At 38.1% G+C, this 27,591-nt stretch overlaps 1 protein-coding gene across 8 annotated transcripts in view; it reads left to right on the plus strand.

Moving 5' to 3' along the window:
- The window catches only part of SUPT3H (SPT3 homolog, SAGA and STAGA complex component), a 467,896-nt gene extending 440,558 nt beyond the window's left edge, over nucleotides 1-27,338 (plus strand). For 2 of the 8 annotated variants that reach the window (XM_070514826.1, XM_070514827.1), the window contains one exon: nucleotides 16,146-17,573. In XM_070514826.1, coding sequence (XP_070370927.1) covers nucleotides 16,146-16,187 — 42 coding nt within the window. In that variant the 3' untranslated portion in view covers nucleotides 16,188-17,573. Of the gene's footprint in view, nucleotides 1-16,145; nucleotides 17,582-18,052; nucleotides 18,860-21,081; nucleotides 21,148-22,857; nucleotides 23,199-25,261 lie in introns of those variants that run through there. The other 6 variants (XM_044776797.2, XM_070514825.1, XM_070514824.1 and 3 more) reach the window with 6 other exon arrangements.
- Nucleotides 27,339-27,591: the final 253 nt, after the last annotated feature.

The following is a 27,591-nucleotide window of genomic DNA, read 5'->3' on the forward strand; positions in this document are numbered from 1 at the left end:
GGATTGACAGCGGATGTTAGCTCAGGGCTAATCTTCCTCAAAAAAATAAATAAACAAATAAAAGATTTGTCATACCTTCTTGGAAAATTGACCCTTGATCATTATGTAAGGGCCCTCTTTATCCTTGATAACTTTCTTATTATAAAGTCTGCTCTTTCTAAAATTAATATAGCTATTCCTACTTTAATTTTGATTACTGTTATATTAATCATGGAATATTGTTCTCCATGTGTTTACTTTTAATCTATATGTGTCTTTATATTTAAAGTGGGTTGTTATAAATAACATGTAGTTGGGTGTTATTTTTTGATCCACTCTGATAGTCTCTGTCTTTTGATTGGTGTATTTAGACCATTGTCATTCAAAGTGATTGTTGTTATATTTGGATTAATATCTATTGTATTTGTTAACTGTTTTCTATTTGTTGCCCTTGTTCTTTGTTCCCGTTATTGTCCTCTACTCTTTCTCTACCTTTTGTGATGTTAATTGAGCCTTTTATATGATTCCATCTGCTATCCTTTCTTAGCATATCAGTTATAGTCTTTTTTACTTTTTTTAGTTGGTGCCCTAGAGTTTGCAGTATACATTTACGGCTAATCAAAGTCCACATTCTAATAACACTTTACCACTTCACGGATCATGTGAGTAACTTATAAGAACAAAATAATCCTAATTCCTACCTCCTGTCCCTTGTATCATTGCTGTCATTCATTTCACTTATACATAGTATACATAAGCATGTGTATAATCAAATACGTTGTTGCTATTATTTTGAAAAAATTGTCATCTATTAGATCAAGAATTAAGATCAATTAAGAATTATTAGATCAATTAAGTAAGTTTTTATTTTACCTTCACTTCTTTCTTCTCTAATGCTCTTCCTTTCTTTATGTAGATCCAAGCTTCTGACCTATTATAATTTTCCTTCTCTCTGAAGAACTTCTGTTAACATTTCCTCAAGACAGGGCTGCTAGAGAAAAATTCCCTCAATTTTTGTTTTTCTGAGAAAGTGATTATTTCTTCTTCACTTTCAAAGGATTATATCACAAGGTACAGAATTCTGAGTTGGTGGGTTTTTTCTCTCAACATTTTAAAACTTTCTCTCTACTCTCCTCTTGCTTACGTGGTTTCTGAGGAGAAGTCAGATATAATTCTTATCTTTGCTCCTCTGTAGGTTAAGGTGTTTTTTCCTCTGGCATCTTTCAGATTTTATCTTTGATTTTCTGTAGTTTGAATATGATATTCCTAGGTGTATTTTGGGTTTTTATGGGTTTAGGGTTTGGGGTTTTTTTTGCATTTATCCTGTTTGGTGTTCTCTGAGCCTCCTGGAGCTCTGGTTTGGTGATTGGCATTAATTTGGGGAAATTCTCAGTCGTTATTTTTTCAAATATTTCTTCTGTTCTTTTCTCTCTTTCTTCTCCTTCTGATATTCTCATTATGCATATGTTACGCTATTTGTAGCTGTCCCCACAGTTCTTAGATATTCTGTTCTGTCTTTTCCAATCATTTTACTCTTTGCTTTTCAGTTTTGGAGGTCTCTAGTGAGATCCTTAAGCTCAGGTTCTTTCTTCAGCCAAATCCAGTCTACTAATAAGCCCATCAAAGGTATTCTTCATTTCTGTTGCAGTGCTTTTATGTCTAGCATTTCTTTTTGATTTTTTCTTAGAATTTCCATCTCTTTGTTTACGTTGCCCATCTCTTCCTGCATGCTCTCTACTTTATCCATTAGAGCCCTTAGCATCTTAATCATAGTTGTTTTAAATTCTTCATCTGTTAATTCAAACATGCCTCTTGTAAGTGGGTCTGGTTCTGATGCTTGCTCTCTCTCTTCAAACTGTATTTTTCCTTTTAGTATGCCTTGTAATTTTGTCTTGCTAGCCAGACATGATGCACTAGGTAAAAGAACTGCTAAAAATAGCCCTTTATTAATGTGGTGGTAAGATGTGGGGGGAGGGGAAGCATTCTATACTGTTGTGATTAGGTCTCAGTCTTTTCATGAGCCTGTGCCTCTGGACCGTAAACTTTATAAGGGCTTCTTAGTCCCCAACTCTCCACCCACCTCCCTGTTAGGTGGAACAGACTGGCTATAATGGGCTGCAATTAGGTATTTCCCTTTTCCCAGGTCACTTAAGCTCTGATAAAACTCCAGCCGGTTAAGTAGTTTCTCCTGGGGTCAGACTTTGTTAAGAAGAACAGAATGCTTTGGGCATATTTCAAAATGTTTTTCCCCTCCGCCTCCCCAAAGTATGAGGAGATTTTTTTATGATGTTCACTGTGAGACCCTGATAGAGCTCCAAGAGGTGACACTCACACAAGTGTGGCCCCCCATCCCTCTCCCCCATTACTGAGTCCCCCTGGAGTTTTATCTCCCAGATTTGTCCATACTGAGCTTCTAGCAATTTGTCACTTACAGTTCAGGTTTCCCTACCACACTGGTTCCTGCAGAGATTTTCTCTTATAGATTTGTGCTCCAGTAAGTTGCAATTCCCTATATTCGCCTGTCTGTCTCTCTGATGTTAAGGGCAGTGGTTTGCCTTGTGACCTCACTTCTCTTTTAGATCTCTTTTGATTTTTCAGTTTGTTCAGCTTTTTAATTATTGTTAAGATAGAGCAGCAACTTACAAGCTTGTTACATGCCAGACAGGAAACCGGAAGTCCGCTGATTATTCCAATTTAATATAAAGAGTTTATATCAGGCCCTAAAGTAGTGATTCAAAAGAATTGGTTGAATAGTTATATAACATGAGCATTTCTTACCTGAATTTTGGTAAACCCTTCAGTGGTAGCTAGTGTGGGTTGGTATCTTAGATTTAATATTTATTGTGACAAACATAGCCTATATCTGGCATTTGCACTCTGTGTTGTTGAATAAAAAATAAACGGCAGTAGGTTCGTGCAGAAAGATACCTTCTCAGGTGGCTACCATATGTAACTGATATTATTATCTTCTGTGTCCTGCTTGTTCTGTGTCATAATTTTTAGTATATATTGTCTTCAAAGAATTCTTAAAAACCTTAATTATAATTTATTTACTATCCTAAATTGGTGGCTTGACCTTTGGTAAACAGCTGTTGCTATCCATGTTCTTATTTCTTGTGTTGTGTTTTTTGATGAGCAAAGGCCATTGAGTCAGTATTTTCTTTTTCTTTTTATCTTGTATCATTGTTGAAGACTGAAAATACGATTGAGTTACATTGCCACACAACCAAGATTTTAAAAGAAAATTATTTTATGTTTACTGTAAACTCACTATTCTAATTTTCAATAACAGAATATTTGAACTTAAGATGCTTAGATTCAACAAAACAATTTAACGGTGTTGTTTTAGATGACTTGGATTCTCTTCTTCTGGCAAACAAGACAGTTGGCTTTATTGATGTAAAAGTTTTTACTTCTGGCACGTAACAGTGAGGAGAAGCTCAGAAATGCTCCCAGTGGGGACTGAGAACTAATACCAAAGTAACCATTTGCTTTGCAGCATTGCTTGTGGTTGAGTTATTAAAGCACTAATTTATTTTTCTTAATAATGACTGCTGATGGTTATCTTGTGAAGTGATGAGTATGTGGTCTAAGCCTAATTTTTAGGAGCTGAGACTCCAGCCCCTGCTCTCATGGTGAACACAGGTTAGCCTTTCTCATTGTTGTCCAGAGAAAACTAAGTGCTTTCTAGTCCAATGCACCCATTCATTGGATGATTGTTGATTGAATCCCTACTTAGTTGCCATGCTTTGGGTTGTGCCCTGGACCTGCAGAGATAAGTAAATTATCAAGTTACCTGCCTTCTGGAGACTGTGGGTCAAGGCAGAGAAATGAGAATTAACTCTTATTAGACCTGAGCCCCGCAAGATGGATATTTCAGTTACTAACACTTGCCAATTTGGCACTGTTTACAGATATCTGAGTTTGCAGCTTAGAATAGTTTTAGACATCTGTGTTTTGATTATTTAAAGTATAAGGTGGCTGAAGAAAAGCTTAGTAGTATTGGTGTTAAATTGTTATTAATCCTAGATGTATTTAGGTGCATATATCATAGAAAGAATAATTTATACATAAAAATGGTACACTTTTAGTCTTATACAAAATTGCCAAAAATAACATTCACAAAAAATCTTTTTTTCTAAGGTACAATGTTATTTGTATCAACCACTTAATTATTTTGCTCAACAACAAAAGAAATAATACATCTCTCATATAATTTGATTGAGATGACTTGGACAATTAGAAATGGTAAATTTTTTTTCTTTTTTTTTTTTTTTGGAGGAAGATTAGCCCTGAGCTAACATCCACTGCCAATCCTCCTCTTCTTGCTGAGAAAGACTGGCCCTGACCTAACATCCATGCCCATCTTCCTCTACTTTATATGTGGGATGCCTACCACAGCATGGCATGCCAAGCAGTGCCATGTCCGCACCTGGGATCCGAACTGGCAAACCCCCAGCCGCCAAAGTGGAACATGCGAACTTAACTGCTATGCCACTGGCCCAGCCCCAGAAATGGTAATTTTTAATAACTAAATTTTAATTTAGAGATTTTTGTATTCAGAATGCCAAAGTAACCTGGCAATAAAAAGAATACGACACAGATTTAGAGAAAAACATTCATAAAATGTCAACTTCCGCAAGATTTATAGACTCCCAGTTACTTGGAATAGAATGAGAGTTAATGGTATGTCTTTTTTCCCATTCTGCCAGCCAGAGAAGACCTCTTATTTAAAGGGCAGGGCTCCCTCCACTGTTCTTAAATCAGGGCTCTGCTGTCTGACAAACTGCCCTCCATGATCTTCACAGGATATTTTTAACATTGGGAAGTATACAAAAAAGGAAAATGTTTAATGAAGAGCTCTGCATATTACGGTCCTGTACATCATATGGTTCAATTTAGATTCTCTGAAATATCAGAGTTGGAATGAAATTATCAAAAGGGGGAAAGTCACATGGCATTGGTACAAACAAGATGTGCCTATTTGTATTTATGTTTGCTAATGAAATTCAGCCATGATTCCCACTTTGATTTTAAGAGTCTTAGACCACCATTCAGTTTTATTCATTGTAATTAAATCTCTTGCCCACACGCAGACACAAGGGCAGCAAGAAAAGAGGCCATATTTTATCTTTTAAAAAGCTATTACATAGCTTTGATATGAAGCTCCAGAGCTTCAAAGATTTGTAGTATTAAAGCAAAACAATATGTCTCTCAGGGCACAGTCACCTCCTTAGGCAAATACATGAGCTGGGAGAGGGCTTGAACTCTGAACCCAGGGACCCCACAGAGGACAGGGCTGAATGTGGGCATATGGGAGCAGCAGAATTTGAGACAGCATGGTGTAGTCTCCACTGCTGCTGCCAAAAGAGTGGTAGCGAAAGGCCAGATCACTGTGAACCTCAGGAGTGAGGTAGGGAGAGAGGAGGGCTAATTTAGCTGTCTTGTGAAACCCATTTATATGTGAAGATGTACCTACCTTCCCAACCCCAACTCAACTGAGTATTCCAATAAATCAAATGCTTGGGTTAACCTAATCAGTAAGGACTAGTGAAAGCCTGTTGCTTTCAGTTTACTCCACCACACCACCTCCCTACGTTTTCCTCCCCAAAGCCTAGCCAGTGGCTGTGGACCTCTGCCCTCTGTGCCCTCTTCCTCCCCGTGGAGTGGAGAGAAGCATTTGGGAAACCACCAGGGCGGCCCCTGTAGCCCACAAATCATCCAAAATGCAGAGTCTACCCTACACTTAGTTAATTGGGAGTTAACAGTAGTTTGGGAGAGGGTGAATGTATGCTCCAAATCTTTTTATTGTCCTCTTTCTACTGGATTTAACCCAAATTGGCCAACTCCAAACAGATGCAAGTAGGCCACATTATTTGCTTAGCCCTAAATCAGACACTGAGCACAGCCTTAGTAAGACTTCAGTGGGAACGTATGGTGTGTCATACCCTTGAAGCTCCTAAAGATTCGTGCTTTTGCCACAGAACCTTTCAGCCAGGTTTATCCTAATTATTTTGATACTTCATCCATTTATCAAAATTATTATTTTGGGCACTCAGGAAAATTAGGTAATTCTCCAAGGAAGAAGCTAATCGTATAGCAGAAGAGCCAGCAGCAGAACTGAAAGCTCGTAGTGGCCTGCCTTGTTCTGACTGTCAGCTGTGCTGTTGTGGACATTGCTAAACCCCGCTTTCCCCCAGTCCCTTCACTTTTGTTCTGCTCCCAAGGGCTCTTAATCCGGAGAAACAATTTCTTTCCCCGTTCCCCATTAAGGTCAGAGAATCTAAACACGTAGCCCTGGGCAGAATGAGAACCATCCATAAAGAGCCCTAGACTGAGTCAGGAGTCCTGGACTCTCCCCGCGTGATCATGGGTGGGTCACTCTCTCTGGGCATTAGTTTTTTTCATCTGTTAAGTCATGAATTGGACTAGAGGAGTTCACAAAGATACTTTCCACTTCCAAAATTCTGTTGTTCCTTGATTCTAGATGGAAGCAAAGATTTTGTCCAGCTTGCTTTGTAGGCTTAGTTTCCAGGTTCCTCTTTCACTATGGAGTTAAATGTGGTGTAGCAGTCTGAAGGACTGTGCTACTTAACCGTGGCATCCCTACATCTGGGAAGGAAAACCAGTGACCAGTCTACAGATGGCCCGCCAGTGAGAAATGTGGTATAGGTAACTCGTCTGCTCTCTGGGTAAAAGACGGTCTGAAAACCTTGATTTCTGTTTCTTGTGTGTTAAATTAAATGCCGATATTAGGATTTCCTTTATGAAAATTTGTTTACAGTATAATCATGATAGATTCTGAAGGGGTTCCATTTATTGACCAAACCGTTTTTAGGTCCTGTTGATGGTATACGCGTCCCCTGTACCAGCATTCTAGGCCCTCATTATGGATGCAAGTCACCGGCTTTGCTTTTAAAATATTCCAAAACCTAAATTCCACTCAGACTAATTGACTTTGAAGAAGCGGAGCCAGAGTATCTGTTCTGTTATTTTTTAAAGCTCCTCAAATCACGCACAGCGTTTTTACTACATACGATTTTTAAAATTAGGCTAGAAAATAAGCGCTAGTTGAGAATGCCTCCAAGCTGAAGACAGTTTCGATTCGAGTCCTGTCCCTGCACTCTGTGAAGGATCGTGTAGCCTCATCTAGTTTACATTTGAAGTGAAATTTTAATTTACCTTTTAAGTGATGTTTAGCAAGAACTGAGCTTGTTAGGACAAGCAGAATATGTATGTCTGTAGTAATCTGGGTGGAATAAATTACGCCGGATTTCAGAGTTTTTTGTTTTCTTTTGTTTAATGTAAGACAATGTGGATATTGAAAAGAATACAGGCCCTGGGTATTGAGTCCTAAATCAACTGCTTGCTAGACGTGTCACTTTAAATAGGAGAGTAAGACGACCTTTCTCACTAGTTGTGGTAAGGCTGAATTGGACATGGACTTGAAAGTACTTCATAAACCATAAAACTGTGTAGCATTTTTTAATCTTTGCCCCACTCTGCTTTAAGAAATATATACATCTCATGCCCTTCTAAATGTTATTTGAATTTTAAATGTTATGAGTAAAAAGGAGAAAGCAAAGAAAAAGGCTGCCTTGTACTCTCCCTCCTTCCCACCGGTGAGAACGACCTCTCAGTGCATTTTCCTCGTGGTAGTTCAGCCATTAGCGTTAAGTGGGAAGCTTGGTGACTGAAGGGACTGTGATGCAAGCACATAGCGGTTCACACCGTTAGAACTCAATACAGATTTGCTAAAATAAAATGATGCAGACAATAGAACCAAGATCTCCTGTCTTAGGCCTTTGAGAAATGAAGCATTTGTGAATTTGGGACCTGCTACAGTGAAATTCTTTTTCTTCCCTAACTGGAGATTGAGTTCAGTCACCAATGGTGAATGATTTAATTAATAATGTCTATGTAGTGAAATCTCCATAAAAACCCAAAGGATGGAGTTCAGAGAGTGTCCAGGTTGGTGAACATGTGGAGATTCTGGTGAGAGGCGTGCTCAGAGAGAGAGCATGGGAGCCCTGTGCCCTTTCCCAGTACCTTGCCCTGTGCTTCTCTTCCATCTGGCTGTTCATATCCTATTAATAAACCAGTAATCTGTTAAGTAAAATGCTTCTCCGAGTTCTGCTTTGGTATCGGGGCAATGCTGGCCTCAAAATGAGTTTGGAAGTGTTCTCTCCTCTTCAGTTTTTTGGAAGAGTTTAAGAATTGGTATTAATTCTTCTTTAAATGTTTGATGGAATTCACCAGTGAAGCCATCTTTTATTTGTTGGAAGGTTTTTTGTTTGTTTGTTTTTGTGACGAAGATTGTTGCTGAGCTAACTGCTGTGCCAGCCTTCCTCTATTTTATGTGGGATGCTGCCGCAGCATGGTTTGGCAAGCGGTGCTAGGTTGGCGCCCAGGATCCAAACGTGTGAACCCTGTGCTGCTGAAGCAGAGCTCATGAACTTAACCACTATGCCACCAGGCCAGCCCCGGCTGGAAGATTTTTGATCACTGATTCAATCTCCTTGCTCATTATTGGTCTGTTCAGATTCTCTATTACTTCATGATTTAGTCTTGGTAAGTTATATGTTTCTAGGAATTTATCCATGTCTTCTGAGTAATCTAATTTGTTGGCATGTAATTGTTCATAGTAGTCTCTTAGGATCCTTCGTATTTCTGTGGTATCCATTGTAAGGTCTCTTCTTTCATCTATAATTTTATTTATTTAAATCATCTCTCTTTTTTTCTAAGTCTAGCTAAAGGTTTGTCAATTTTGTTTATCTTTTCAGAAAACCAACTCAGTTTCATTGACCTTTTCTATCGTCTTTCTAGTCTCAATTTCATTTATTTCTGCTCTAATTTTTATTATTTCCTTGCTTCTGCTAACTTTGGGCTTTGTTTGTTCTTTTTTTTCTAGTTCCTTGAGGTGTAAGCTTAAGTTCTTTATTTGAAATCTTTCTTTTTTCTTAATGTAAGCATTTATCCCTATAAACTTTCCTCTTAGAACTGCTTTTGCTGCATCCCATAAGTTTTGGTATGTTGTGTTTCCTTTTTTGTCTGTCTCAAGGCATCTTTTTATACCCCTTTTGATTTTTCTTTGACCCACTGGTTCATAATTATGTTCAATTTTTACATACTTGTGAATTTTCCAGCTTTCCTCCCATTATTGATTTCTAGTTTCATACCATTATGTTCAGAAAAAATACTTGATAAGATTTTAATCTTCTTAAATTTGTTAAGCCTTGTTTTGTGACCTAACGTATGATCTGTCCTGGAGAACATTCTGTGTGCACTTGAGAAGAATGTGTATTCTGCTGCTCTTGGATGGAATGTTCTGTACATGTCTCTTAGGTCCTTTTGGTCTAAAGTGTTGGTCAAGTCCGTTATGTCCTTATTGATAATTTTGTCTGGATGACCTATCCATTGTTGAAAGTGGAGTATTGAAGTCCCCTATTATTGTACTGATGTCTAGTTTTGCCTTCAGATCTGTTAATAATTGTTTAATATAATTAGGTGCTCCAATATTGGGTGCATATATACTTACAATTGTTATAGCCTCTTGATGAATTGACCCTTCAATCATTATACAATGACCTTCTTTATCTCTTGTTACAGCTTTTGACTTAAAGTCTATTTTTTCTGAAATAATTATAACTACCTCTTTTCCCTTTGGTTTTCCATTTGCGTGGAATATCTTTTTTCATCCCATCTCTTTCAGCCTCTGAGTTTCTTTCAAGCTTAAGTGAATCTCTTGTAGGTAGCATATTGTTAGGTCTTGTCTTTTTTTTTCCCCCCATTGAGGTACTCTGTGTCTTTTAATTGGAAAATTTAAACTACTTACATTGAGAGTAATTATTGATAGATACAGACTTATTATTGCCATTTTGTTAACATATTTTCTGATTGTTCCTTTCTTCCTTTCTTGCTGTCTTTCTTTGAGAATTGATGATTTCTTTGTAGTGTTATGTGTTGATTCTTTTCTTTTTATCATTTGTGTATCTATTGTAGGTTTTTGCCTTGTGATTACCGTTAGGCTTTTATGATACATCTTATAACAATCCATTTTAAACTGATAACAACATCAATTGCATAAAAAAGTTCTACACGTTTACTTGTCCCCCCACACACTTTATGTTGTTGTCACAGTTTTCATCTTTTTGTATTGTGTATCCATTAACAAAACGTTGTAGCCATAGTTATTTTTAATACTTTTGTCTTTCAACCCATATGCTAGAGTACAAAATGATTTACATACTACTATTGCAGTATTAGAGTATTTTGAATTTGTTTATATATTTACCTTTATCGGAGAATTTTATACTTTTATATGTTTTCATGTTACTAATTAGTATCCTTTTATTTGATCTTGAAGAACTCCCTTTATCATTTCTTGTAAGGTAGTTCAAGTAGTGATAAATTCCCTCAGGTTTTGTTTGTCTGGGAAAGTCTTTCTCTCTACCCAGTATCTCTACTACTTTCCTGGGTAAAATATTCGTGATTGGCAGTTTTTTCTTTGAACACTTTTGAATATATCATCCCACTCTCTCCTAGCCTGCAAGGATTCTTCTGAGATCTCTGCCGATGGCCTTATCAGGATCCACTTTTATGTGATGACTCCTTTTAAACTCTTGTTGCTTTCAAAATTCTTTGTCTTTGATGTTTAAGAGTTTGATGATTATACAGCTCAGTGAAGATCTCTTTCAGTTGAATCTGTTTGGGGATCTTTGAGCTTCATGTATCTGGATGGCTATATCTCTCCCCAGATTTAAGAAGTTTCAAGCCATTATTTCTTTAAATAAGTTTTCTGACCTTTTCTCTCTCTTCTTCTAGGACTCCCATAAAGCAAACATTGTTTCACTGAATGGTGTCCCTGATTCACATAGGCTTCATTCACTCTTGTCATTCTTATTTCTTTTTCTCCTCTTAATGGATACTATCAAGAGATCTGTCTTCAAGTTTGCAGATTCTTTCTTCTGCTTCATAGAGCCTGTTTTGAAGCTCTCTGTTGCATTTTTCATTTCATTTGTTGTATCCTTCAGCTCCAAAATTTGTTTGTTTCTTTTTATGATTTCTGTCTCTTTGTTTAACTTCTCATTTTGTTCATGTATTGTTTTCCTGAGTTCATTGAGTTGTACATCTGTGTTGTCCTGAATCTCATTGCACCTCCTTAAAATAATTATTTTGAGTTCTTTTTCAGGTAACTCACATATCTCCATTTCTTTGGGGTTACCTACTGGAAAACTATTGAAATCCTTTGGTGGTGTCGTGTTTCCTTGCCTTTTCTTGTTTCTAGTGGCGTTGCATTGATGTCTGTGCATTTGAGCAAGCAGTCATCTCTTCTATCGTTTCCAGACTGACTTTGCTGGGGAAAGACTTTCACCTGAAGTTGACTGTGAGGCCTCTGGCTGGGCAGGGTGCAGCATCTCTATTCTGGGGAAAGCACAGCAGCAGAGTCTCTGTGAAGAACCTCTCCATCAGCTGAGGTTAACATTGGCAAAGACTAAGGGGGGTCTTCGGTGGCCAAGACTGCAGAGGTCCTGAAAGTGGCAGTGGTATCTAGGGCTGTTGGAGTCTTTGGTGGCAGAGGCTGCTGGGGTGTTCCTTTTCTGCTTTTTTTTTTTTTTTTTTTTTTGGCCTGTAGGAGGAAGTTCTAGCCAAGGGGATGCTCTTGGCACAAGATCTGGTGCACTGGCACTCAGAGTAGCAATGAAGCCAGGTTTCTGAGATTGGGCACATGTGGAACTACCATGGCACCTGGGTCCTGGGGCACAAGTGTGCTTGCTGTGACAATAGTGCCACTGTCTGAGGTGCAGGCATGTACACATCTCCTGAGGAACTGGAGTCTGGGTCTCTGGGGCTCGCCATAGTGACTTCGGCACCAGGGTGGGGAGGTGCAGCAGTGGCATGGGCCATGGGATGACAGAGTCCAACAGTGACTTGGGCCTAGGGTACCGGGTGCAGGAACAATGTGTCCTGCGGACATTGGGAGAAAGTCCTGATCTGGCTCCAGGGAGTATGGTACAGAGCATCCGCAGCTCAGCCTCACTTAACGTCAGATCTAAGCCATGACTCAGGACCCAAGGAGTGGGGCACAGAGCTGCCGCAGTGCAGCCCTAGTGATGGCAAGTCAGTGCCATGACTTAGAACCCAGGGGTGGGACAGAGAGCAGCAGCAGCACAGCCCAGTGATGGCAGGTCAAAGCCTCAACTTAGGACCCAGGCGGCAGTCACAGAATAGCAGCAGCACAGCCCCAGTGCTAGTGGCTCAAAGCCACAACTTAGAACCCCAGAGGTAGGACACAGAGCAGCAGCAACTCTGGTCCCATATATAGCAAGTCACTGTGATATCCCCCTCCCAGAGAGTAGGGCACAGCATCAGCTGGGGCTCCCGGGGCAGGTGTTACTGCAGCGACAGCTCCAGCCCTGGTGAGGAGATGTAGCAGTAGGACTCCAGGCAGCTCTGTTAGCTGGGTTCATTGTTGGTGCAGGCTAAGGTGGCCCTCAGTAGCAAAGATTACAAATGTCCACAGCAGTGATGAGGCTTCCAGGGGTTCTCTGCTCTCCTTTTCCCATGGAGTGAAATCCCTCCAAGGGGGGCCCTCTTTGCACTGGGCTGCCCTGGACTGGGGGAGGATGCGAGGCAGGGAAAATGCTTCCTACACTTTGCATGTGGCCATGCTTGGTTTTTGAGCTCTGCAGTGTTTCTGCTGCTTCTTTGTTGTAGCTCAGAGCTTTCCCAGAGCTGTTTTTGTCTGTTTGTAGTTGTTTACTTGTTGGTTTTGTGGAGGAGATGAGCTTTGGGACCTCCTAGCCTGCCATCCTACTGATATCAGTCCCTACAATGAAATTTTTGTGTTACTTTATTTAAAGTTTGAGAAAGCAGAAAAAAATCAGGAAAGGTAATAGTGAGAATAAAATATGTCTGAACTGTGAGGAGGGGTGGTTTTATCTACGGTTAAAGCTTCATTATTTAGGCTATTGACACAAACAGCACAATCATATTCAACTTGAAACTATAGGATATGTTTTGTAGCATATTTATCTTCTTTTGAGTAAGATAAATATTAATCTTTTGCTTGCAAATACTAATTTGTATTCCTTAAAATGTGCAGTTTCTGATGACCTATAAAAAAGCATAAGTAAACCAGTTTGGGATTTAAATGTATTCTCTAGCTTGTCCATTGTCCATAAGCAAATAAGAAAAAAAAAGTCATATTTTAAAAGGACACACTTAGGAGTTCATTTCCCCACCAATGCCCAGTGCAGTAGGTAGAATCTGTGGCTGCTTATTTAGGTAGACTGAGATTCTGGTAACAGGTTGTAAAGTGGAGCTGAATGAATAAAAGAATGTCATAAATTGAGAGCTAGGTTGACCCTCAAAAAAAAAAAGCCCAGGATCTACAATTGGTCCTTAAAAAAAAAACTAAATATCATCTTTGCTGGTAACTTTGAGGGATGCTACAATATCTGAGCTTTTCAACAAATTCACACAGGAGCAACTAGTAGTTGAGAACAGAGCTTTATGAAATCCGCAGTAAAGCTTAAGTGGTGTATAGCCTGTAGGAACTGGTTTGTTGGGGAAGTCTGATTGTGTTATTGATTAATCTGTACTTTTCAGTAGTTGGGGGAGGTCCTGACTGTTTCTGGTCAAGGTCGGGTTTGACTAAGAGTGTCTGTGAAGATACAGAACTAGGAATCCTTCATTGGATCTGACAGTGGAGAGAAGTGGGATACAAAGTGTTTCGTGAGAATGTGGCCTCTGGAAGGCCCTCACACCAAGCGATGTTTAAATTTAGTTTCAGCATTCACAACACAAATAGAGAGAAATTCACAGTTCACACAAAGATGAGTTGTCTTCATCCGTCTTCCTTTAAAGTTGCTTACTCTGGAAAAGATGCCAAATTTGAGACATTCCCGTAATTGCCCTACACAGACAGTATATATCCTTTGTACATCAAAAGGAAGAAGCAGAGGCTCAGGGCAGAGGACCCTAGGGGATTGATTTGCTGAAGTTGCTCTTCACTAATTACACACGCTTGCTTGTTATTTTTTTATTTTAGAATTATAAGAACTTATTCCAGAAATCTGAGTCAGCTCTAAACTTAAGTTTTCTCATTAAACTTGATTACTTGAGAATCTATGTTATTAAATAAATGTTTAATCTTTTAGTTGTTTGCAAACAATAGTGCTAAATCATCTGTGATCTTTGAAAAGTGACCTTTTCAGTATGAAAGAGAACCGTTTCATATTGCCCATCCTGGAAAGATTTAACTTGGTCATTTCTCAGGTGGGCTCAGCCAAGGCTCAGCCTTCTCCTGAGCCAAAACTTCTTTTTCAAGCAAGGCTCACTTCAGTCACTTACCTTAAGAGGAGTCCAGCTTTGCTCCCAGGTCCATTTATCTCCATGTAAACCATCTCTACGCTTTAAATATTATGTTATGTTAAAGGTTGTGTCTGTGGTTGTGAAATTTAAAATATCAAGGTCAAGAAGCTGAAAGTATTACTTTGGCCTAAGCCTCTCTAAGGCAGCCGTGGTGGTAGGGGCTGTTTCGAGGCCTGAGGCTCCCCCGCCTGTGGTTGTGGGAAGACACTCTCTCCATTCCTGCAGGTTATTTGTGGCTCTCTGAGGAGCTCATTTAACACTGTTCTCCAGTGTACAATCTGAGGAGGTAGAGTTGGAATTTTCTAGTCCTTGTTAGAATGTTTGCTTCAATCCAGAAGTGTCCTACGGCTCAAAAAGTTCGATGGTCAGGAACACGCTCACAGAGAGCCCTGAGGAATGAAACTTGGAATGTGCTACTGTTTTCTCATCATTGATATGCTGATCTGGAGCGAACCGCAGAGCAGCACTAGCGCCTGATGAAATTTCAGCCCGCGCTCAAAGCCTGACAACCATAGTAAATCCTGTGTAAGCAGGGGCTGTGGAGGGAAGATTTTGAAGTTAATTGAATTTTCTGATTAACAGAAAGTTATCCATAAAACCTTTTTTGTTTCATCTCATCTTGGTGGAAGTGTTTCTAACAAGCTTGGATCCTCTTTCTTTTTTTTCAGTATAATTAAAAATGTAGTTTAATCGTTTAGAATTAAATACTTCAGCACCTCCATAGCATTATCTCAATCATAAAAGCTTATTCTGTATTTACTATAATATGACTGTTGAAGGTAAATTTGTTGGACTGAAAGTGTACAGACTCCAGAACAGCCTCAGAGTTATTAGTTTAAAGGAAAAAATACCTGATATGAGATTTTTTCATTTTTTTCCATTTTTCCGAAAACAGATTGCAGAAAAATTCCATCTAATTGAGGGTTGTGAATTCTCTGAATGTGACTGTTCCTAGTTGAAATAAAGAAAAATATGGTGGTGAAAAAGGGAATTTATTCCTAAGTCCTGGATTTTAGTTCTTTACTCTGAGTCTGAGACTCAGGACAAGTCACAGAGGCCCTGTAGGGCCCAGCTCTTCCAACTCTGAAGTGCAGAATATATCTCTTGGGATAGAAAATCATGCAGTTTTACTTTCTTTACTGGAATATATTACATTATTGCACTTAATATCCATTTTCGTTTATGGGAATATTTTATCCCATCATGAATGTCCATATATACATCTATATATACGTGTATGTATATAAAATTATGCAAGATTCAAGTTTTCTATTATGTCTCTAATGTCCAGAACTCCTTAGGGATGACCGTATTTTAGGAGGTAGGAAAGGCCTCTATTAGTGTCTGTTCCCATAGCTTTTCACTGAGACTATAAATTAGGCCTGGGAAGACTATAACGAGTCAGTAATTTATAGACTATTAAGATACTTAGTTAGAAGTGATTCTTGAGCATGTCCAATAGAGAACACATGTTTATAAAGGACAGACAGATTCAACACAACGTCTTTGGCCTAACCAAGCCCAATCAATTAACAAAATGGGATGTCTTATTTTGCATATCTCCCACTCCCCCAAGACAGAATCACTAACCACTTGTTAACCACACTGACTTTTTACGAGACAGAGTGGTTGCTATAGCTTTGCCACCAGAAATGTTCAGATTAAGCACCCTGTTAGACTGTAGCCAGCAGAGTCTACATAACAGGAAGAACGCTCTGCTTGCTTTTTTGCCTCCTTTCCTGGTTTGACTTGATGTGATAATTCATTGCAGATTTCTTTCTCTTTGACAGAGTGCCTACCGCAGGAATGGGATGGCTTTTCTAGCCTGCTGACGGGACTGTGACTGCAGCAACAGGAAAGCCAATGTTACATTAAGGTGATTTCTTTTCCCTCCTTGGACAAAATAAAATACAAGTTTACCTTCTCCGTATCCTTGGGAGTGGGTTGGTTTGTTGTGACTATCAACTGGCTGACTCCAGCTCTTTTCCAGCCCCCTCAACGCTTAGTCTTGTTTACTAGATGGGCCATTTAGCTAATTAATGGCAGGATGTTTGGGATAGTGTGTAGGTGGACAAGAATGCAGATCACACAATTTTGAAATTTTAATTTGGAATGGATTTACTGCCCTCAGCTCACATATCTTAAAAGCAGTGTCTTTTTTTTTTCAGTGTTTAGTCTATGTTTTATTTGATGTGTTTTATAATCCAGGTTTGAGACAAAGGAAACAAAATTAAAAGGACAGTCAGTTTTCCCTTGCACCATCCCACCAACTTTACTTTCCAACATCCATTGCCTGTCTCTACATGCATTTTAGAGACAAATATCCACTTTATAAACTCACACTAATCAAAGACCTAATTGACCTGATGAACTGTCTGTTCCCATCTTCTCTTCCCTTCACCCCACTTACAGGATATGTGTCATTTTCATTCTCTCTTCTCAACTTCCTGTGTATCTGCCTGTCATGTGTGTTTTCCTCACATGAATCCTTCTCCCCCATCTTCATTTCTCTCTTTTCCCTGTGCCTCCAGTCCCCAGGCCCACCCTCACGCACACACGAAACCCGTTTAGAAGCAAAGTAATCAGAATCAGTCAAAGAAGGGGAGCCGAGCAGTCTGCTTCTTCCCATCCGAGCACCAGCACACGGCGCCCGGGCATGCGGAGGGGCTTCCCTGCTGGTGGCAGCTGAGCTACCTTCTGGCATCTATGCTTTCTGAGTAAATGAGGAACTGTAACTCTTGGAAACAAACCAAAATATAGCAGATGTAATTAAGCAGTTCCTGATTAAACTTAAATTGAAAAAAGGAAGTTATTTCTTTAATTCTGTAGGAGTTCTATGTAATTTTACTTTTATCACGGTTTGTACGCTCGCTGAATCAGCCTTTGTAAAGAATTAATAAAAACAGAAATGAGAAGTATGAAAGATTTTCCTCTTGTGACCAAAGCATTGTGAGGCTCACTTAATATGATTGTGCCATATTATTCACATTTGTTAACTATCATTTACCTGTTCTATGTTAGTCCTTCTGGAAAAAATCTTCATGTCAAGAACAAAAAAACGCAGATATATAATATCAAAAAATTGCCAGAAGGTTTTGATGTTCCATCTGTGCTTGTTGAAATGTATGATTAAACTTTTCTTTTTATCATCATTCTTATTTTTCTTGGCGTCCCTAATCATGGAAAATTATAAGCTTGCAGTAAACATCCTAACTTTTAAAACGACAGCATTTATTGTATTTTGTTTCGATCTGCCGGTCTTATAGATGTATAAAATTTTCAGAGGCTAATTTTTCACATCAAAATTCCTTCTCTCCCACATTATACATTTTAAAGTATGCACAAGGCAGAAAATATAGGGTTTGGGCTTTTTCCCTTCATTTTCTTCTACCTGATCTCCTTATAGTCCCAGAGAAGGAAGACTCAACGTACATTTCTCTCAGAAATATGACAGGTCTGTGTTTTTGTTGGTCTGGCGTATGTTTGTCTATCTTGAACAGTCTGACAGGTAATTATTTATAAAATCTGGTTTTGCCCAGTAAGTCCATATAATAACCTCTCACTTTTCATCATAAGCCAGTGAGCTGAATTTAGAATAAAACAAGGTCATTTATGTCTGTCCCAAACCAGCCTAGATGTCCCCATAATTGCTCAATATTAATATTTTTAATTCTTTTTTTTTCTTTTCTACACTTAGGTTCTTTCTCTGACTCTTTCCGCAATACTAAAATGGAAGTGAAATAAAATTTCCTTAAGCAGTGAATATAGAAAAAGAAGAAAATTTATAGAAGGAAAGTTTCAGAAAATGTCACTTCAATAAATTGTTCTCTCAGGTTAAAATGTTATGTAGAATCATCAGATGTTAAGAGCAGAACATGGTCTTAAAGATTGTTGAAAACAACCACTCGTTTTACAGATGAAAACACTTGGCCTAGAGAGGAAAACTGACTTTCCCAAGCTCACTCAATAGTGGCGGTGACAGACCAGAGACCAGATCCATGGTCCCTAGTTCTCAATCTAGTTAGAATTATGTAATGTAATGCAGTCTAATTATACTGCGTCATACTGGATTTGCATAAGCTATTACAAAGACAGGTCAGGGTTGTATGACATGTTTATCTTACACAATTGCCTAAATTTATTTTTAAAAGGTACTAATTATGGACACATCTTAAAGCATAAGTGTTATATTAGACTCTTCTTCAAAGGGACTGTGGTATTAATTAAATAATGTGTTATACATCAATTATGCATCAATTTAAAAAAGAGGCCTGCAAGCAAGGGAGAAGGGAATTAAGGTACTTTGAGCACCTATTTTGTGTCAGGAACCTTACCTCTGGTATTTCATTTATCTTTGCAATGACTTCATGAGGTAGATGCAATAAAACAAAACAAAAACAAACACATCAGGCTCAACTCTAAATCAAATGTGAATATATAAAATAGTTTCTATTTTTGTAGCCTTGTGTTTTGGAGATCAAATTTGAAAATAAGTAAATAAAACCAGCAAATAAATAGCATCTTTTATGGGCAATTGACATTGCCTCATGGATCTGAGGGTAAAGGAAATAGAAGTATTTCTCCCTTCACCTAAATTTGGAAATGCGACTTTTCTGAACATGCCATTTTGAGGCTGTGTCATTAACCTTCCTGCCTTCACGTATTGCAGTAGTTGAGATTCAAAAATAATGTTCCAATTTTAGAACCAAGAGTTTTTATTTAAAAAGAAGCACAAATACTTTTTTAAATAGTGTATAAAATTCCTGTATCTAGGGAGAATTCTTTATTTATTACTGTTTGTTCTTTGTTTCTATAAAATCATAAACAATCCACGTTTAATGCTTTTACCACGTAGAAGACAAATAAACACAACTGGTGATTCTTGGTCAGAAAGAAAACAAGTTTACTTGTCTAGAAATTGTAAAGTTTAATTTCATAAAAAATGTTTTATATCGTTCCCAAATCAGGTATTTCTTTTCAGTACATATAAGCCCTTGTGTAAAACTGAATCACTACAGAGAAAGGATTCCCTCGTCTGCCCTCCTGGGATTCAGATAGAACCTTCCCAGGTTGCATTTAAAATTCTGCCATCAACCATGTATACATCTCGTAAAGTATTTTACAGTTTCCTGTATGCTCTGGCTCAACATTTCATAGTACATAAACACTTCTGCAAATAATAGAAGCGCATCGAGTTGAATATGTCATGTGGCCCCACATAAAGCTGATTCTCCAGCAATTTATTTTCTTATTTTTATCTTCTTCTTTGAAATCCAAGATGAAACTTTCTGAGCTCTCATTGTACAGTTGGAGGGGGTGGTGCACGCAGGGGCCTCTAGCAGTTTCAGTGGAGTTGTGTTCATTAAAGCAGGGGCTTTCTGCAGAGGGCATCAAGCCAAGCTTCAACAACAAAACCATGCCTTCAGGAATTGGATGTAAATGTGATGTTAAATAAGGGCCAGATGCCTTTACAAACTCAAATATTAAAAAGTCATATCTCTTAAAGTAAGTCTCGAATGTTGTGAGTAGGATAGTGATACCATAGCACTTTAAAAAAGAAAGAAACAGAGAAAGAGACTTGCATTTGTTTTCTGGAAGAAAATATCAAATATTCAAGCTGTCATAAGTCATGAGAATTTTGGCAATTGAAGCATATTTTAAAACAATCAATTCCTGCAAAGTCACAAGAAAGCCACATACAATATTTCATTGTTGACAACCACTGTAATTCTGTATAGAGCATTATATTCCTGTTCCTTTTTCTATTCATCGCCACCCAATATTTCCTACTCCCATTTTTTTCAAAGGAAAATAAAAATATAGAAAAAGATATAGGAAAAATCAAGAATCAAGATGATTACTTATATAATTTTACTTATACCAGGTAACAGTTTACTTGTTATCAAAAATGATGATATATTGTATCAGCCTTTTAATAATAAGTTTGACAGAATAATTATAGCACGTCATGTGCTACCCTGCGTGCTCAGCACTTTGTGCAGGTTAGCTCACTGGACACTCACAACCCCACTATGAGATATGCGCTCTTGTTCTCCCTGCTGCCCGCAGGCAGTGGAAATGGGCAGAGGCTGAGTGCCTTGTGCAGAGGTACCAGGAAGGAGCTGGCCTTTGTACCCAGCACCTTGACCCGGAAGCTCCTGCTCTGAACCCCTGTTACGCACATGGACTGTACTAAAGATTTCTGATAACATAGTACAGGGAATTGCTGCCCTGGACCCAGAAGCACTTCTCAGTACCAAAAAACTTAATTATAAGAAAATTTCATTTTAACTTAACATTCTTTCTCTAAGGCCAAGTATTATGTATATAATAGAATATCATTATAATATATAATAGAATATGATTATATAAAATGACGCCAAGTCCTCTGTAAGTCTTAAATCTTAAGATTAATACATATGATCAATGCACATGCTAAGAATCTCTATACAAATTATGAGAAGACCTTCCTCAAAGATCTGTGCGTACAAAGCCTCTCCTTTGTGAAGACCAGATTTCTCCAGAAGGCTCTAATTACACAGGCTGCTATTTGATGCTTTCACAAAAAGCATTATCTCATGTTATAAAATAATCCCCATCTTTTTGACGTGGTTTGCAGTGGCAGGTCCAGAAGTACATGTGGCAATTCCTTGAAACTTTATACAAATGCCCCTTTTAGGTGTTTGCTCATTAATTATGGTATCGTCATTGTTTCTCTTATCCCAGATGTTTGTGTGTGAGCTTGGGAGGAGTGATGGACAGAGATAAAGAAGAAAGTGGGAAGAAATTTGCTGAGCACAATTTGAATTAGAAATGATGATTTTCCTCTCGCATCAGGAATTTGCAGCTTCTTTAATTCAACCCTAGGTCTGTTCTGCCTCAGGACAAGTCACTTCCTGGTTTATGTCCTTTAAGATCCCAACTAGCAGTGCACCAGCCTGTGGTACTGCCTAACTGCAGCATTTTTTTCTGAATAGCATTGATTTACCTCTTTCAACCACTTTACCTGGAGAAGTTAGTTCATTAGCCAGTTCACTGGCCACTTCTCGTCTCTCCTCCCTGACCTGTTTGTGCCAGTCAGCCAAGCGTCCCGAAGCAGCAGTAAGCACTGCAGCTGGTGCGTTAGCGCGCCACACTTCCATAGGTTTGGCCCATGAGGAGACGGTGAGCCCAGATGGGTTTAGGCAGTTTATTACTTACACAGCAGCATAAGTAAGATCAGCATAGTATCAACTTTCCATGTTCCTAATCGCCCAGGAAGATACCAAACCAGAGAGGCCAGATGACAGACGACATGAGTGGTGGGTCACTGCATCATGGAGGCACCAACTCTAAACTGCGACCAAGCAGTTCTCTAGTTTGCATCCATGCCCAGAAGGAGAGTGAGGTAGAAAGTCCCATGCCTCACTAGAACCAGGGAGACAGATGAGGAACTACCTTGTGGCGCTCCTCCCGAGAAGGGCTATCTTGCCATGTCTCTGGGATGGCCATGGTGGAATGGGGCCTATGCAGAGACCTGCAAGGTCACCAGGGTGCCTTTCCCTACAGTACCTAGAGTGTTGTGTTTCTGTTGACAGTATGAAAGTCAGTCAGCCTCTTGCCCAGGTTTTCACAGTGGCCTCCTTCCTTAGCTCTTTCCCGTAAAGACTCCTCCTTGCTTCCTGCACAGTACGTTCTGCTTCCTCTGAAACCTTTACTCCCCTGTTGGTCCCTGTACTTCCTATTTTGTGTCGCTACTCATCTCTCCATGTCTTTGTAACTGACACCAGATAAAGAATCTCTTGAGGACAAGTCTTGAATTTATACCTCTTTGTAATCACCACATGTACATATTAGATATTCGATAAACATTTGTTGATTGGTCGAGAGAAAAGGAATCATTCATTTAAACCTGAGCACAGAGTCCTTTTGGGGTTAAGTCTTCGTCAAATCTCTTACTGATGCTTGTTTTACTTATTTGGCTGCAAATCTCGTGAACAGTAGATGATCATAGCCTTTTTCTGAAAGACAAGTACAGTGTCTCAGAGAAACCAACTCAAAACATGCCGTGCATCCGGTTTCTTGTGGCCTGTATGAGTAGGTCGCTGTGACTTCAGTCTTGTTTGAAGGGGTTAATGACCTCAGAAAGAGAGGCAACCTCAATCACATTTGTACTACTACAGACCTAAGAACCTCAGTGTCCCGCCTGAACCTGTACAAACTTGAATAAGAGTCATAGACCTACTCGCTATTTTTTTATGTAGTACCATCTTTGAAAATCTGCCAGTTCTCCCACTAGTTTACTGGAAAGACAATGCACCATTTTAGGATGAAATTTCCCTAAAGGTCATGGAAATAACATGTCCGCTGAACTTAAAGCAAATATGAAAATCTATTCAGACAGAAAATAATCAGGTTTTGTGAACTGGAAGCAACAGTTTATCACTCAAGAGTAGCTTGCAATTAAAATGTCTGTTTTTTTAATCTCTGTTCATGCATTCATTCGCAAAAAAATTTTTTTAGCACCTATGAAAGCCAAGCAGTCAACATGGAATCTACAATTCCCAGTGAGTCAACGGACTGTGGGGGACTGTGGAATTCTGGAAGGGGCTCAGGAGGCCGCCTGGATGATATTACCTATAGGTTAAATAAACATGTTCTGCCCAGATAGGTGCCACCCTGTTTTAAATATATACATATGTGTCGTTGGGACTTATAAAATAGAAATTCCTTTAATAGTGATACTAAAATCCTGGTGGCTTTTTGACATTACTTATTTTTTCATTGAAGAGGTAGCAAAAGTACCAGTTATAGAATGCATGGGTCACTGAATTTGTTTACGTTGAAAAGTGATTCTCAAACTCAAAAAAAAGATAACCTGTTCCTTTCTGTGCTTCTGCTGTAACTGTGTCGTCTCCTCAGCTCTTCTGTGGTGAGTAGATTGTGCCGGTTTGGAGCTTCTTTAACTTAGATTTAAGGGTATTTTTTTCCTTTGACATAAAGTATCACCTGAACTTGTTTCATATGTCTTATTTCAAGAAAAATTTATGATCTTTTTAACATTAGGAAGTTTTGCTTTTCCTGACATTTTATTACTTTGAGTTTTTGAAACATTTCAATCCCAGACAATAAATATTATGTGATTATTGTTTTCATATGGATAGACTATTTCCTCCTGTTTTTTCTAACCCCCTTCCCAGCTAATAATACTCAAAAATTTATTAATAGTAGACTGTTCCATTTGGCTTTTCCAGAATCACATGTAATGAAAATTGAAAGAGGGGCAGGTTTGAGAGAGGAGGGGTGGTAGTAGTTTTGTGGTTTTCTTTCCGTTGAATTTCCAATGTTTCTTGTTCAGTTGAATAAAGATTATATTTATTCTGTAAATCATTTTTATAAACTGTCATAACCAGTTATCATATTAAATGGTATCTTTTTATGTCATTATTGAAGCTAAATGGGTCTCAGCAAAGTACATGGGTGTTTGCTGAGTTCCTCATGAGTGCTCAGTGTTTATAAGCACCCACCTTTAAAAGCTGTCCTTCTGGCTCCCTCGCCTTCAAGTCCGTTCTCAAATATCGCTTTCTCAATTAAGGCCTTCTCTCACCACCCTTTAACCACTGACACACAGACCTCGGCCCTGGCTCACCATATGCCCCTTCCCTGCATTCCTTTTTTCACTCTAACACTCACATACCATTTCATAGACTTACTTATTTTGTTTATTATCTCCTCCCTCTAGAATGTAGACTGTCTGAGATTAAAGATTGTGGTCTGTTTTGTCTGCTGTGGTATCCCCAGCCCTTAGAGCAGAGCCTGACATAGTGCACATGGGTCGGTATTCTACTCAATGAATGAACAAATGACCAGTCCTTAATTCTGCAGATCCTTGCAACACTCTGCTCATGCCATTGTACTCTGGTTCTTCTCCAGCCTTTGACTGTTCCTCTCACTCCTTCCTGGCTTGTCATCTTACTCCATGCCTCGACCGTAAGCTTCCCTTGACTTTCCAAAGTCCTCCGAACTTATTCAGCTTTGTTCCCCAATATAAATCTTTTTTTAAATGTTTTTACATTTTAGTACTTCCTAAATCACAAAATTCAACAGAATAAGAAATTTAGGTGGTTGGCCCGGTGGCATAGCAGTTCAGTTCATGTGCTCCACTTCAGCAGCCTGAGGTTTGCCAGTTCGGATCCCGGGTGCAGACCTATGCACTGCTTATCAAGCCTTGCTGTGGCAGGTATCCCACATATAAGGTAGAGGAAGATGGGCATAGATGTTAGCTCAGGGCCCATCTTCCTCAGCAAAAAGAGGAGGATTGGCAAGGGATGTTACCTCAGGGCTAGTCTTCACAGAAAAAAAAAAAGGAAAGAAATTTGGGCACCACAAGCAAGAGTTAGTTATGATATAGTTAGGTTTTCATTAATATTGTATCAAACTTTTTGATGTATCTATTTGATATATGTGACTTCATGTGAAGTACTTAAGTAGTGAAATATTCAGTTCTGTTTCAGTGACTTCTGAATTCAATTCAAAAAGTCAATTCAATTCAGTGACTTCTGACAAATAAACACAGTTGCATAACCACCACCACAATGAAAATGCTTGAATGCCAAAAAGTTTTCTCATGTTCCTTTGTAATTGATCCCCCACCCATCCCTAACTCCTGGCAAGCACTGGTCTGATTTCTGTCTCTATAGTTTTATCTTTTCCAGAATAGCATATAAAATGGAATAATTCTATATGAATTTGGATTTTAAGTTTTTTGTGTCTGATTTCTCTCATTTAGCATAATGTTTTTGAGATTCACCCATGTTGTTGTGTGTATTAGTAGTTTCTTTTTATTGCTGAGTAATATTCCATTATGTGGATGCATCATAATTTGTTTATCAATTCTCTATTGAATGGACATTTCAATTGTTTCCAGGTTCTGGCCATTAAGAATAAAGCTGCTATGAACATGGATGGACAAAGCTCTGTGTGGACTTACGTGTTTATTTGTATTTGGTAAACACCAAGGAGTGGGATTACTGGGTCGTAAGCAAGCGAATATTTAATTTTATAAGAAACAACTGAAGTATTTTCTGAAGTGGCTGTACCATTTGGCATTCCCACCAGAAATATGAGATTTCTAGTTGCTCCATATCTTTGCCAGTATTTGGTATGATCCATTCTGTTGTTTATTTGTGCTGTTTTGTTTTAATTTTAGCCATCCTAATAGGTGGATAGAGGTATCTGACCATGGTTTTACTTTGTGTTTCTCTGGTGACTAATGATATAAAGTATTTTTCATGTGCTCATTTGTCATCTGTATCTTTTCTTTGTTGAAGTGTTTGTTCAAACCTTTTGTCTATTTCCAAAAATTGGTTGGTTGTCTTCTTAATACAATATAAGAGCTCTTTATATGTTCTAGATACAGAAAAGTGTTTTTCACATATTTTCTCTGAGTCTGGGTCTTGACTTTTCTTTAAGTCAAGAAGTTGGAAGAGCTGAAATTTTTAATTTTGAAGGAGTCCAATTTTTAATCTTTTATGGCTCCTATTTTTTGTGTCTTTTCTTAGAAGTCTTGATGTAACCCAAGTTCACCTCCAATGTTTCTTCTTGACATTTTAAATGTTAACTTTTACTTTTAGGTCTTTGATTCATTTTGAGTTTATTTTTGAATATAATATAAATATACACAAAAGTATATTTTTGAGGTTCCCTTTTTTTTTCCCCTGCATGTGAATGTCCAACTGTTCCAACACCAATTGTTGAGAAGACAGTCCCTTCTTCGTTGAATTACCTTGACATCTTTGTCTAAAATCAATTGACCATGCATATGTGATCCTATTTTGTTCCATTGATCTGTATGTTAATCTTTATGCCGGAACCTCACTGTCTGAATTACTAAGTCATGAAGTTGGGTCTTATGAACCTTCAGCTTTTCTTTTTCAAAAATCACTGTTTTTATTCTAGGTTCTTTGCGTCTGGGTTCTTTTCTAGATTTTGCCCTGTTTCTACAAAACGCTCACCAGAATTTTGACTGGAATTGCTTTGAATCTGCAGCTCAATTTGGAGAGAATTGATACCTATCTGTATTTAGCCTTCTAATCAATGAACGTGATAGCGTTCTTTATTTACTTAGGTCTTTTCTAATTTCCCTCATTAATTTTTATAGTTTTCAGAATATACATCTAGTACATATTTTGTTAGATTTATCCATGGATACTTCACATTTGATGCTATAAGAAAGATTTAAAAATTTTTTAAATTTCCAGTTTGTTGCTAATATGTAGAAATAAAATCAATTTTTGTATATGAACCTTTTATCCTGCAACTTTGCTGATCTCGCTTATTAGCTGTAATAGCTTGTTTTTTGTTTTGCTTTGCATATTCTTTGGAATTTTTTACATAGACATTCATGTTATTTGTAAATAAAGACAGTTTTGTTTCTTTCTTTCTAATCTGTATTCTTTTCATTTCTTCTTCTTGCCTTATTGCAGTAACTAGGATCTCCAGTACACTGTTGAACAGGAGTGATGAGAACAGACATCCTTGTCTTTTTCTCAATTTTGTGGGGAAAACATTCAGTCTTTAACCATTAAATATGATGTTAGCCACTTTGGATAAAACTTCGGCAGTTTCCTTACTTTGTTGCTGATTTTAGGGATAAAGTATTCAGTCTTTCACTGTTAAATTAGCTGTATGATGTTCTTAGATGCTCTTTATTACATTGACAGAAGTTCCTTTCTAGTAGTTGGCTTAGTTTTTATAATGAATGGATGTTGAATTTTATCAAATGGTTTTTCTGCATCCTTGGAGATGATCATATAGTTTTTCTTTTTTTGGTGGTGCATTATGTTGATTGATTTTTTGAATGTCAAACCAACTTTCCATTACTGGAATAAATGCCACTTGGTCATAATGTATTAATCTCACTATATTTTGCTGGACTTCATTTACTAATATTTTTGTTAAGTATTTTTACATCTGTATTCATGAAAATATTGATTATTGATCTGGAATTTTCTTGTAATGTCTTTTTTCTAGTTTTTAGATCAGATGATACTGGCCTTATAAAATGAGTAGGGAATTACTCTTTCCTTTTTTATTTTCTGAAAGAGTTTCTGTAGAATGAGTATTGTTTCTTTCTTTTAAGTTCAGTAGAACTCACCAGTGAGGCTATCAGGGACTGGGGTTTTCTTTGTAGGAAAGTCTTTAGCTATGAGTAACCTTAGATACAAGGCTATTTGGGTTATCTGTTTCTTCTTGAGA

The sequence above is a fragment of the Equus asinus genome, chromosome 8 (genome assembly GCF_041296235.1).
Source record: "Equus asinus isolate D_3611 breed Donkey chromosome 8, EquAss-T2T_v2, whole genome shotgun sequence".
Taxonomy (NCBI): Eukaryota; Metazoa; Chordata; class Mammalia; order Perissodactyla; family Equidae; genus Equus; species Equus asinus.